The sequence below is a fragment of the Mytilus californianus genome, unplaced genomic scaffold (assembly GCF_021869535.1).
Source record: "Mytilus californianus isolate M0D057914Y unplaced genomic scaffold, xbMytCali1.0.p SCAF_8, whole genome shotgun sequence".
Taxonomy (NCBI): domain Eukaryota; kingdom Metazoa; phylum Mollusca; class Bivalvia; order Mytilida; family Mytilidae; genus Mytilus; species Mytilus californianus.
In genome coordinates this window covers 77,705,782-77,720,217 of record NW_026262734.1, presented here as the reverse complement: position 1 = coordinate 77,720,217, position 14,436 = coordinate 77,705,782, and the positions used below count along the sequence as shown (strand labels likewise).

At 32.6% G+C, this 14,436-nt stretch overlaps 1 protein-coding gene across 2 annotated transcripts; it reads right to left on the bottom strand.

Annotated features, from left to right (window-relative positions):
* Positions 1 to 563: 563 nt before the first annotated feature.
* On the bottom strand, positions 564 to 9,189 carry LOC127711760 (uncharacterized). Of its 2 annotated transcripts, none has more exons than XM_052217872.1 (2): positions 9,149 to 9,189; positions 564 to 2,434 (listed from the first exon to the last, which is right to left on the bottom strand). In XM_052217872.1, exon 2 carries the CDS (start codon positions 2,416 to 2,418, stop codon positions 733 to 735), a length of 1,686 nt encoding a protein of 561 aa, XP_052073832.1. In that variant the 5' UTR covers positions 2,419 to 2,434; positions 9,149 to 9,189; the 3' UTR covers positions 564 to 732. The 2 variants fall into 2 exon arrangements, 1 of the variants encoding a protein (XP_052073832.1); XR_007986878.1 differs by lacking the exon at positions 564 to 2,434 and adding an exon at positions 4,691 to 5,090.
* Positions 9,190 to 14,436: the final 5,247 nt, after the last annotated feature.

Genomic DNA, 14,436 nt, shown 5'->3' with positions numbered 1-14,436 from the left:
TTATTGGTTTAGTTTTAATCGTTCTTTTATGCAGTTCGTTTCCTTGTTCGAAATGTTTCACAGTTTGTCATTCCATATCCTTTTATAGTTCACTATACGCCTTAATAATTGTTGAAGACCGTACGGTGACCTATAATTACGTACATCCAAGTCCTGTGGTCTCTAAATGATAGATGTCTAATTGGCCATTATAGCAGATTGCATTATTTTAAATATATCAAAACATGAAACAAAATACCAAAGAGACAACAACTACCATAAGGACAGACAACACAATGATGATAAAATATTGAAATAAAATAAATTCTAAGCAATAATAAATATAAAGGAAAAAAAACAGGAATCTCGCAAAATACTGGACAGTACAATAGACCATATCAACCACAAACGCTGGAGTCAACCGGAAAAAAGGTGATATAAAAAGATGTACCAGAACGAACAACACACGGTCTATATGTATAACCTGGCTGACTGGCACTAAATGGGGTAAGACAAGAACTTCACACTTAACTAAAGTGTACACTGGTCCCCTTGAAGATATATTGTACAAGAAGAACAAGAAATCAAAAAGAAATCTTTATCGGTGATTGTGTTAAATGCAACATGAAACTGGTGATATTGCTAAATAAATAAAAAGGAATACAAAATAACATAATATTATAACTTCTCTTAATTACAGGAATACTTTTTTGAACGTCCATACATTTGGAATGCTAACACTGTGTTTTAGTTCTAAATTTCGAATACGAAGGCGTTACCGTTAGAACGATTTGTCACAAGTAATGTAGATGATGTTTTGTCAATATTTATAGCAACGGGTTGAACAATCCCATTATCTTTCGACAGTATTGTTCTACTCGATTTTCCGTCTTTTGATACAGCTACAATCTTGTCATTTCCTTTGCATGCAACATATATGAATCCATGTTTGTCAACTGTTATTCCGTATGGTTCGCAAATGTCTTCATGTTTGTATGTCCATAACAAGGCCCCCTTGTTGGTGTTGCAAGATATTCGATTAAAGTTCCGATCTGTACAGAAGATATTATTTTCATACTGTGCCGTATGAAGAGAATATAGTCCAGGTACGTTTACCTCTGATAAAATGTTACCATCGAGATCCAGTGTTAAAAGTCTTCTTCCCGGTAATTTCACTATTAATGTTTCCCCGTTGCTGTCGATGCCAAAACATGAATCTGGTACTGTAATAGTCTTTGTATTGGATTTCTGTGATAAATCAATCAGCAAAATTTTATTTTGCTTGGTAATAGTTACTGCTATCAAAAAGTCTTTGATGAAACACACGTCAGTTGGTGTATCATCGAAATGCATTACACTTTCTGTATATTTTCCATCTTTTGAAAATAAAAGCATACATCTACTGATTTTATCTAGAATAAGAATTCTGCTATCATGTAAAACTTGGCAACCATATATTTCTATATCTCTAAAAATATTCGGAATTTTAAATGTTGTTTTCAGTTTCGGCTTTATACTATCAATCGTTAACATAGGTGGAACTAAAAGATGTACTTGATATTCGCTAGAAGATTTTAGTTTCAAAGTGCCAGGTGATGAATGTATCACTACAGTGCCAAATGTCCTTATGCTATTTGTCAGACATTTCAAATCGGAGGAAAATTCAATACCAAAACAAAGTTCGTTCAATTGATCATTCTCTTGCAATTCGTTGAGAAATCCAACTTCTTCTGATGAAGATTTCTCCAAATATTGCAGGCCTACGTACATTTGAAGGTCGGTCGCATACATTGTCATTGTTGAAAGGTCATTTTGCAAATTTTTAATGACTTTCATTTTATATTCAATGTCACTGTTTAAGTTGTCAGATTTTTGTTTTATTTTATTGAATTCCACAGATAGATCATCTACTATTTTCTTTTCTATTTCATCTAGATGATTATTTATTGAGACACGCATATTTCGTATTTCGTTCAGCGATTCTGTTTTGTTTTCCTGAAGATTGGCTATTTTTGAATTTAAATGTTTTCCTATTATTTCAAAATTCTCTTGTAAAATACTTAACTCTTTGTCTAAAATTGAAACTTTCGCTGATGTTTTGATATCCCTTAAAACCTCAACCAATGGGTTCAAATCCCTGCAAACTTTATGTTTGTCCTTAATACATTTCACGCAACACGGGGCTACATGGAATTTACAAAAGAAGTCATACTTTTCGTCGTGCTTTTCACAACGGTTTCTTATATCAATTATAAACGAAGGCAGTTTCTTGTAGTCGTCCAGGACTATAGTTTGATGTCCTTTAGAAGCTTTGCTTCTGTTATGATGCCTTTTGCAATCTTTGCAAAGAAAAGTCTCACAATCAGCACACCAAACAGCTGCAACATTGGACACATCTATTTCTTTGCAAAGATGACAGATGTGGTGTTCAGATGCCATACTCGTAAGGTAAGACCTACAATAAATAAGTTTAAGTATTAAATACGTCGGAGAAATAAGTAAGCAATTTCTCCTCTTCCACCTGAAATATATTTGTTCTGAACCGTGCAAAATATCTATCCTCGTAAATCAAAGATTGCTTGTGAACAAAATCTGTTCATAACATTTTTTCTATTAATAATGTTATGAAACATACAAACTATGGCATAGTGCGACATAAATAGGATTCCAATTTGACACTTTGGTAAGGAGAATTCTGTTTATTTGATAATGAAATTAGAAGAATTTACAATCGATTATTTTGGAAAGAAATTGCATGCGTACGTAGTTTCCAGAAATGTCGTTAAAGAAATAATACAATTTAATTAAAATTCCGATCTATACTGAGTTGCTTACTCGTCGAAGTTTTTATCATAGAGGATTTAAATCAAATCATAAAGGAATATCCCAATTGTTTATTCTCAGCATATACCAATGTGCTTTGTCTATATGCCTTTTTTGTATTTCTTTGTTTCATATGACTTATAAATTCTGTCATTTTGTTATTCTGCTATGGTAAATTTGTGTATCCTTGTCTTTCATTTTTGCTATATGTTTTTGCTTCTACATATTTATTTGTTTTTAAAGTGATTAAGATTATAACACAATCTTGAATGCTGTGCCCCTATTTTTGACATTTTACCTTTTATGTCTGTTTGTTTTGTTCACAAATCGTTGTCAATATAATTGAACTTTATACGACTGTCATACAAGTGAGAGGTTTAGGTAGCTATTAAACCTGGTTCAAACCATAATTTTCTTCATAAGTCAGAAATATGACAGTTGTTATACATTCATTTAATGTGTTTGAGCTTTTGATTTTGCCATTTAATTAGGGACTTTCCGTTTTGAATTTTCCTCGGATTTAAGTATTCTTGTGATTTTACTTCTTAGTTTAAGTGGAAAGGCCTTTTGATTTGTTAAATTTCTGATTTTCATGACTTTGTACTCTTCATATTCCTTGGCATTCATGTGTGGCAACATTTAGAAGTACATGACCAATCAATTTTACAAAATCACAAACATATCATTGAAAATGTGGCAAACTATATAAAAAAGGAAAAAAAAAACACTTTATATATATCTTGCGTCAGAAGCGCTTTTATTGATATATCTTCACCAGGAACGCTCAAAGTCAAATATTTGGAGGCCAAGGATATCAAAGAACCGAACCAATATCATTTAAAATCATTGATTTTGTGATGAAGCTGTAAAATCATATAACAAAATATGCGAATATAGTAAAAAAGCTGAACGTTGTTTACGTTAGTAATCATATTCATGTAATCTAAAACAAACAAAAGAGGGGGAGACGAAAGATACCAGAGTGACAACGCCAAGGTTAAAAAAGAAAAAAAAAACAACAACCAATAGTACACAAAACACAACATAGAAAACTATAGTATGAACAACATGAACCCTTCAACTGGTGGATGATCTCAGGTGCTCAAGAAGGATAAGCAGTTCCTGCTCCACATGTGGCATCAGTCGTGTTGCTCATGTTAGTACAAACCCGTTTATAAGTCTAATTGTAATTATTATACAATATTTTGTTTATATAGGTACCTTTTCTTTGCGAAATTGAATGAAAATTGGTATAACATAAATTCAAATGACGGAATCATTATGATGATCATTTTTTTTATGGTTGGTGGTTCAAGACGATTCGGTCATTCCTTATTGAGATATTGGACGTGAAATGTATAGATTAAATGTAGATTTCACTTTTTATGGTTAAATTTTTTATGCAATATACCAATTGCAAAAGTACAATTATTTATACATTTATCTCTTAAGGGTCTTCACATCCTTTGATTTTTTTTAGTGTTATAAATCTTTACCTACATTTTGTACATTATATTCACTGAATAAGTTTCGTTAATTTAATACAAATACATAATACTATCAAAATGTATTCAATCCTTCTCAGATATCGTATGCATTGTTATTTATTGAACCTTATTGTAATCTTATACATTAAATATTTAAGATAAAATAAATTGTCACTTATCGACTCAAACAAAATAGCTCTGTGACACTTTTCTACAATTGATTTATATAATTTGGTTAACGTTAATACTGTAACGTTTTATTATTATTTTATTATAAGATGAGTATGTATTTTCAATTCCATGGCTGTTAAATATAAACCAGAATAAAAAGTTACAGGTGCTTAAGCCATGGACACCCTTAACCTTATAGATAGTTCGGACATAAAAAGTACGACCCCAATAAAGTTGTATTTTTATGACATAATTTCACACTTCTTCACACATTTTTTGACTGAGCTATTTCTAAAGGTAACATACATAATCGTTATACATGTACATGCATTATAAAATTAAATAAGTAAGTTTACAAATTATATATAAATATACAAAATAAATAAATGATTTAGAAAATACATTGAAGGTATAAAAAGTCATGTGATTTCCGAATGCAATAAGTTCTATCCGGGCACTCTGGTTCAAAACCTTGGTTTCATCCGGGTCTGAACTTTGATTCTATCCGGGTTCTTTGGTTCGAAACCATGGTAACTGGTTCAACATCCGGGTTGTTTGGTTATAGCAACCCAACTTATTGATTCTATCCGGGTTCTTTTCTAATGTTCTCTTTAAACTTTGAGAAGATATCTGCAAGTATCCGAATAAAAAGATAAAGTGGGTCAAAGACGCTTAACTTGTTTTATTTCATTATACATTTCAAGATTGCCGGAAAATGAAGCTGTCAAGTAAATATCTTCTCATTTTAATAACTTTGATTAGGAAACTGGATAAAATATAGAATCGTATATATTTACATCAACCTAGGCCTTAATATACATTATATCGAACATCCCTTTCTTTTTAAATCAATCGTTTCGTCAGTTTCATTTATTTTCACTCCTCATCCTTTATTTCCGTCAATATTTTTCTAGAAGTTTTAAAAACACCAAATTAGGACATGTCGCTCAATCGCTCAAACGATATGTGCATATAGGCACTTGCAGACTTGCATGAATATTTTATTGAACATTTATTTTCAACTTCGACTGAATTTTATTTGATTGGCTTTGTAATTTTAACGTTTGAAATAGTGGAAATAATGTCAGATTTGCTAGAAATACATGTGCAGTATATGTAACAAATCGTTCTGTTCAAAACAGAATTTTAAAAAGACATACAAAAGAGAAAATAATGAACAATTTAAGTTTGTAAGTTTAACTAAAACTGATAAGCTATAAAATGTTACAAAAATGTATATTATGTAGAATAAATTTGTAAACTTTGACACTCCTTGTGAAGGGGATGCATAATTATGGCTTTATTTGCCCAAAATAAAGAAATCATAATTGTGTTTGTGTTGATGCCAGTGCTGGTGGAGGTTAAACCTTGGGTATCACCAGTAGTCAGAACTTCTGTGTTGCCGCCGTAGCAGTTGTATATTTATATATATATATATTACAAGTATTATCGTTTATATAAATATACAAAGTTGATTTCTGCTGCTTTATGGATCTTATATAATTGATTTCATTTTTGTTCAAGATTTATGAAAGTCAACAATTTTAAGGTGATCTCCAACTTATATTGTTTATCAGATAGTTTCCTCAAATAACCAGGTCCGATCTAAATAGTTCATCAAAGAATAAACCACAATTTTTACTCTAATGGCCATCATTTTACTATATTTAGAAAGGAAAATACTTAAAATATGCAAATTTGTTCATATTGTCTAGGAATATTAATTTAATGATTTTTTATTTAAAAGAGAGTTAATGAAGAACAGATTCTGTCTTTTTCAACTTTATATGTTTATTTGTCAAGGGAAATTTGAGCAGCTGTTAAACGTAATGTTAAAGATTTGGAAAAGCTACATTTTTTTTGTATTTGTATGGATTTCCAAAAAGAATGCATTGTAAAAAACCTCATTAGGCACCGTGCTTATAATTTTGAGCGTCTCACTCGCTTTTCGTCTTGAAATTACTCAAATCAAAATGGTAATATACCAAATAAATAACCAAGCTGAAGAGCATTGAGGACCAGTAATTCGGAAAGGTTTTGTCAAATACAGCCTAGGTGAACTCCTATTGCAATCTAGTGACAATGTTTCTTTTGGAATACACATCATAACACACCAGAACATAAAATAAGTAGAGGAATATCCTAGGCACACAATTTGGATTTTATTGTTTGATATAGTTTTAGATATGCATATGTTTCTAGTATGGCTTTATTATGTTCCACTGTTGTCATATCTTATTTCAGTGTGGCATTCAAATCGAAAATACTCCTGTAGGATCATCCCAGTTGTGTTTAAATATGCGAGATATCTTAAGAGGAAAGGCTTTGTTTATGTATTTTTCATAGTTTTGTGTTAAACTGTGTCTAGTGGTGTTGGTCTTCTTGAATTTGGATTGGCTACAAACTCAAAATTTGTATTAGGCTATTTTAAGGGCAAGGTGAACTTATACATTGTAGGAGCATACACTAAAATTCTATTTTGTTTCTAGAAACTATTCACATAAGCCTAGACTCCCATGATTTGGGTGAAGTTATATAAAAGATTTTTTTTCAAATATAATTTTACTTTTAATAAATTGATGAATTCAATTGATTGTTCCTTGATTATAGATTTCTACGAGAGAGAGAAAAAAGGAAATATTAAGCATAAAAATTGAACTCCATGACTATAGTATTTAATGCATAATTAATTATGTTTAAACATATTTTTTGTGAAGAAAGTTATAAATGATGAATCTCAGTGAAGGAAAGTGCAGAAGAAAAAAGGAGCATGTAGTTTTTACATCATGGAGTAAGAATAGAGCAGGGTTGTCATTACCGCAAATTTGGACGTAGCAAATAAGTAAATAACGCAATTCAATTCTAGAAGTCAGTAAGGCCTTGTGAGTTTGACAATTTGTACTTGGTACTCTATACAGTAGGCAGTACAAATGGTTAAAAAAAACCTGACATCATACGTGTATTGCAATAAGCATTCTGTGTGTATTTAATTATGCATTTCTTTGTTTGACTGTTTGCCAGACAAAGACGGGTTATGTTCTTCTCATATATTTTATAATGGTATGATACTAAATCCTTAATGGGAGGGATTGTACTTGATTTTCATATGATTAAGACATAATCTTTCAATCAGTTTCATTGAGGTCTAGAGCTGGCATGTCAGCAACTGCTTGTAGTCCGGGCCCTTATTGTATCATTGTCATTTTGCTTAGTTTCTTTTGTTACCTATTCTGACATCGGACCTGGACTTCTTTTAAACTGAGTTTTACTGTGCGTATTGCTGTGTGTTTGTTTCATCTACATTAGCTAGAGGTATAGGGGAGGGTTAAGATCTCAAAAAACATATTTAACCCTGTCGCATGTTTGCGCCTGTCCCAAGTCAGGAGTCTCCTGCCTTTATTAGTCTGGTATGTTTTTAATTCTTAGTTCATTTATATGTTTTGGAGTTTGGTGTGACGTCGATTTTCATTGAACTGGTACACATTTTGTTTAGGGACCAGCTGAAGTCCGCTTTCGGGTGCGGGATTTTCTTGCTGTGTTGAAGACCCATTGGTGGCCTTCGGCTTTTTTCTGCTCTTTGGACGGGTTGTTGTCTCTTTGACGCATTCTCCATTTCCATTCTGAAGAATGTTAGGTTCAAATGAAAATTAAATCCTTTAATCTCCGTGAACAAGTAATGTAAATCATTTATTGCTTCAGTAGTACCATGCACTTATAGTTGTGAAAGATATTTATATATAGATAATGCAAAATGTTTCAATCATTTTACCTTACAGTTCATTTCATGTAAATGTAGATATGGATGGTCTGGTTTTTTAATCTTTAAAATTCAGACAGAAGGTATACGCATATCACTAAACTGAACTCAGTGCAAAGAACCTTAAAAATATACTAAGACAGAGAGATCAATCTAATGATATACTTTGTTATACTGGTCACATGTAACTTGATTATCACTGCCTGTTACCAAACGCATTGAGATCCTGAAAAAAAATTGCAAATTACTTCTTGTTTAAGTAGAATTCAGAGGAAGTAAAACAATTGTTTAAATAAATGTAAAATGTGTCTATGGGCCGCAGAGTCAACTTCCACATACAGATGCAGGATTTACGTAGTTTAAACTTTTTTGTGATTATAAGCATTGGGTATAAGTTTCATATCATTTGGTTAGACAACGGAAACGACAGATTTAACAATTTTCCTTTTTAAGGCTCCGTGCTGAGGGCCGTACTTTGAACTAAAATGATTTACTCTTTACAAACTGTGACTTGGATGGAGAGTTGTCTCATTGGCACTCATACCACATCTTCTTATATAACTATATATCTAGTAACTCATGAACAGTAAAAGTAACGGCAACCAATATCGAACGTGATCTGTGTTTTGTGGTAGTAAGCATTGCGTGTAAGTTTTATAACATTTGGTTGAGGCTAACTAAAGTAAGGATAACAGAAATTATTGTTTTGATGAACGGAACGGACGAACCAGGGTAACACTGTATGCCCCCTCAACATGGCCAATAAATTAAGACGGAATATACATACTTTTTTTGACTGAGCTATTTCTAAAGGTAACATACATATGCGTTATACATGTACATGCATTACAAAATTAAATAAGTAAGTTTACAAACAATATATATATAAATATACAAACATGGCAAATAGAATAAGACGGAATATACATACTTTATAGATTAAACATCGCCATTTCCCATTATGTTATCAGGAAGTATAAAAAGATCAAGGTCACATCTGTGTTTTCGACCAAGCAGTATTTAAACATTTACATTTATGACATGTAAGCAAATACAAATTTTAACACTTATGTTTGACACCTAAACGCAGTATCATATTGAACTCATCAAGATAGTAGTGACAAAAGAAATAGATCCTATCCAGTTTTCGTTGTAATGCAAATAAGATCAGATGGACGACACACATGCATTTTTCAGGCTGTTTGACTATAAGATGTATATGTGTATAACCTGGAACTCCTTATACAGGAAAAAGCTAAAATAAAAACGCATCTAGGGGTATATGCTATGCCACAATAATCCCAATCGAATATTTTACTCGGTGTACTCTTTTTGAACGATAATGGGAGTCAATGTCATATGTCGTATTACCCTTCAGGGGTACACCCTAATTTTTCGTAAATCAATATCACCACCAATCTATAGAAATACTGTTATCAATTGTTGTTGGTCCTCATGAAATAAAAAATCTTTGATACGAAACATAGGCTTAAGGATTATGTACACCTTTGTTGTATCTATGCTAAACATAAAGAAGTTATATATTAAGTTTAAGTGAGGCATTCAGAAATAAACAGATGTAAATTAAGCAGTCCCACAAAGTTTGGTCCCCATTATTCTTTAAAAATGGTACATTCAACAGTACTCTCGAGCAAAGTCCTTCAGAAACGTATAATAGAACTTCAACATATCCAACTCTTTGGATACGTATCAAACTGACCGACCACTATTTATAAGTACCGTCGTGACATGCAAATGAAATCCTGCACAACGGCATTGGTATGAACGTACGTTTTGCTCCAATACGCTATAGCCCAAAGTTCACATCTCAGATATCACAAAAATATGTGAGGAACATTATGACAAGAAGGGTTCTACAAGAAATAGCAAAGTCCAATACATGTAGGCTCAATTTTAAAAAGAATTTGACTATCATATTTGTAAAGCGCCAGATATGATATAGACAATAAAGATTATTGTATTATGCAAGTATGTTTGGCCTATATAGGTCAAACAACAAGATTTGGCTTTTCTTGTGAAATATCAAAGCTAGTAAATTTCCTTAGATGTAATAAATGTAATAAATGTCTTTTGATTCGTATTCGAAAATGGTAACAATTTGAATCTCGTCTTTTGAAAACAAAAACCCACTTTTGCTGACTAAATCTAGTACAAGAGTATAGCCAGTCGCTTTGAGTTAAAACAAGCGACATTTTCTTTGCAAATTTAGAAGAAATAAATTTCTTTTGTAGGGGAATATTCCAAATACTGCAAACCTACTGAAATGTTAAAGTTTTTCGCATACATTGTCAGTTTGGATATATTTCTTGATATTCGAAAAGCTTGCCACACTCTAGTTTTATCCAAACAAATCCCGAAAATAAATAAGGTATCATTTATTTTCTGTTTCATCTAAATGTGTATTTACTGACACGTGCATTTTTCGTCTATCTTTTTTGTCGTAGACTGTCTCCCGTATACATATTTTTATACTTTTTGACATGGAGCAATTCATATATTTATTTTGATATTTTCAAAGAATGAGGCTCTATTAGCAGATATTAAACATGACAAAGAGGATGTTTATATCTAATATAGTTGATTTTTTATGTTCAACAGAATTTTATGAATTTTAAGAAAACAAAAATAAACAGGGCACAGTGAGATGGTCACATAGATAAACCTGTAAAAAGCCGAGTTTACATACATGTACACAAACAAAAAGTAATATTGAATAAGGTAAATCAAATGTTAAAATTAGAGTATTAAAATACAAATGACTGAGAAATAATGAATTATTTCAAGAAGAAATATACATATTGTTCAGGGTAGAAATCGTCCTTTTCCGTTATCTTGTCAATAAAACGGAATAACATAGTTCACAAGATATCATTCAGTTATGTTTGTAAACTTTAAACCTATGAACTATGTGAAAATACAAATTTCCAACCGGGTTTTTGACCGGAAACTGAAGGAGAGCTCATTGATCTAAATTTGATTGATTAATTGATGTTTGTTAAAAATCCAGTGTCAAGTATTTCATTCATACTTAAGATGATAGACTTTATGGATGTGGCGGAATCTTATACAAAAAAAATACATATACAGAGGGACTTTTGAAAGAAATCATAAAGCAATGATAAGAGTCTGTGTATATGTGCACAATGGTCTAAAGTGCACTTCTGACATTTGCTGTTCAGAAGTCGCACTTGAGCGTGGTTTGAAAAAACTTTTCAAAGTTAACTTTGAACAGACAAATAGAAGTTTTTACAACTTCATTTTCATCATGACTTTTTCATATTCAAGCTAAGATATATTCCCAAAATCGCTAATCTGTTAACACTCGCAACTTTTTTCGTATTTTTATACCCTACGCAACAAAATTACGTAGGGTATAGTGTTTTGACCCCTCCTTCCGTCAGTCCTCAGTTCGTAAGTCCGTCCGTCGGTCTGGTCGTCAGTACCGTTCTTCTCATCGCAACGCCTCTGAAACAACACAACGGAATTGTATGGAATTTTGTAGATAATAACAACATACTATGTAGATGTGCATATCAACAGAAAATAATGATTCAATTTTTTCTAGGAGTTAGGCCCCTTTGAACTTAGAATTTTGATAAAAATATACTACTGCAACAGTTTGTCATCGCAAATTGTCTGAAACCACACATCAGAATTTCACGATACTGTGTAGATAATAAGGACATACTATGCGGATAAGCAGATCAACATGAAATTATGAATCATTTTTTTTCTAAGAGTTATGAGTCCTTTGGACTTAGAATTTTTGCCTAAAATACTACTGTGTAACTTTGTAGATAATAAGGACATGCTATGTAGATATACTGATCAAAATGAAATTATGATACAATATTTTTCAAGGATTTATGCCCCTTTGAACTTAGAATTTTTGCCAGAATATACTACTGCAACAGTTTAATTTGTCATCACAACTGAGGAAAAGAAGAAATATCGATATGTTATATACTTTTCATTACACAAAATCTACGCAGTGATTGACGAAGGACTTTCGACACGGAACAAAAACTCACGTTTCCCTCAAATTCAAGATAACCGCTAGGCCAGGAATTCTTTGCTAATTATCGCTTACGAAATGTATGTACATTATGTTTGAAAAACAAAGATGCAGAGATGTAAATAAACAAGAGTTTAGCTGTACAGTTCTCTCTCTCTCTCTCTCTTTCGTTCTGAATTACAGCCTCTCTCCTCGACGGGCTCGTGATATCGTGTTTGCCCATAGTTACAGAGGTCCATTCCAGATTGGGTAAAACCAAATGATTGAAAATAAGTTCTTAAACTTCTCCACTAAGCACTTAAACATTATTAAAGGAGTAAAGAGAAATTCTTGTTTTTCGGTGGCAGGGTAGATAAAATATTTCCCACTGGTCATTTAACAGTCATCAATCAGTCAATTTCTTGCAATTATCGTGGAATAAAGAAGATATGTGTCCGAAACAAGTTTTGATAAAAAAAATTAATTTAACATATCTATAACTGTTACGAACCGACTTGGAAAATGGAGAACAGACACTTTCAGTGTATATGTCCTTTTTTCAAGATTTTTTTAATCAATATGGAAAACAGGTTTTCTTTTTCAAAAATACAAAGAGAATATTGTAATTGATTTTAACAATTCATAGTCGGTTGTATCGTTGAATTGTACTTGGCTCGAGTGCCAGGTAGGGCCTCGGTGGTCGAGCTGTCGTAGTAGTCCGACTGATGTATCACTGTCCTGTCAACAATAAGGTTGTGAGTTCGAACCCCGAAGGTACAGGTGTGATCGACTCATTTTAATTGACTAGGATTGTCAGTTTCCTGCAGAAGGTCAGCTGTTCTTCCCTGGCACTCCGTCCTCCTCCACCAATAAAAACTGACCGCCACGTAAAGTCAAAAGAGCTTGAAGTGGTTTTAAAAACAAATCAAGCAATCAAATGCGTGGGATCATCGGTTCGATCTTTTACCAGGACCAACAGACTTGAAGATTGGTATTTGATACTTCTACGGTAGACACGAGGCATTTATGAGTAAAAACAACGACTGGTTGAGTCGGAGTCAGAACAACGGGTCGATATATAATACTGCAGAGTGTTATCTTGTGAGCCACAGGGTGCAAGATGATAGTCCAGCTCAGCATGTCGATCTAGTACAAATCAGGGTTCAGATTCATATTGGATTAACATGGTCTCGTCTTGAAATGCTTGTACTTTTTGCAAATAGACATTATTTATCAATCCTTTATCATCATATTTTTTTAGGTTTATCGAAGGCTTTAAAACAAAGAAAGTTTAAAAACTCACCAAAGATACCAAGCCATAAATTATACGCCAGATGCGAGTTTCTTCTAAACAAGACAATATTTAAAAGGTTATCTCAAGGAAGAAGTTGAAGAGCATTTAGGACCAAAACGTTTTGTAGAATATGGCTAAGGTAAACTATCACTGGAGGCATATAATGTTTAGTATTTCGAAGAATTCATAGATTTGTAAACAGGAAATTTATATAAATGATCGTATTTGTTGTCAACACATCAGTTCTGACTACTTGACTATTAATACCCGCGGCTACAAAACGCCCAACAAAAGACCAAAACAAGTTAAAAGATGAAGAGCATTAAAGCCTAAAATATCCAAAAAGTTATTCCGAATATGGCTAATGTAATCAATGCGCGGGGGAAAATCCTTCGTATTCCGAACAATTGAATAACATTTGTCTTTTGTGTTTTTGTTAGTGAATTTTTGTAATTCGTGTCCGTCTGTAGAGTCAATCCATTTCCAACAGATTTGTTCAGTTTGTTTGTACGTTGTGCTGTTACATCCCTCTGCTAGGTTAGAGGGGACGGGGGTTGAGCGGTCACAATCTTATTTCACTCCGCCACATTATAAATGTGCTTGTCCAAAACAGGAGCCTACACTTCAGTTGTTATCGTTGGTGGGTGTCTGTCATATTTGTTGTTTGTTTTAGGCTTATAATTGCATTTTGATGCTGTCGATTTCCGCGTTTGAATTGTTTTTCATCTTGCCTGTTATAGCTATCTATACGTATTGCTAATTGTAGAAGGCCGTATGTTTGCTTGAATCTACTCCTTTGGTCTGATGCAATCATAGCACATACTTTTATTTCGTTTTAAAGCAAGATACCAAAAGGGACAATAAAGATCATTAGGTGAAAAAGTACAGATGACACAGTGAGGAAAAGATG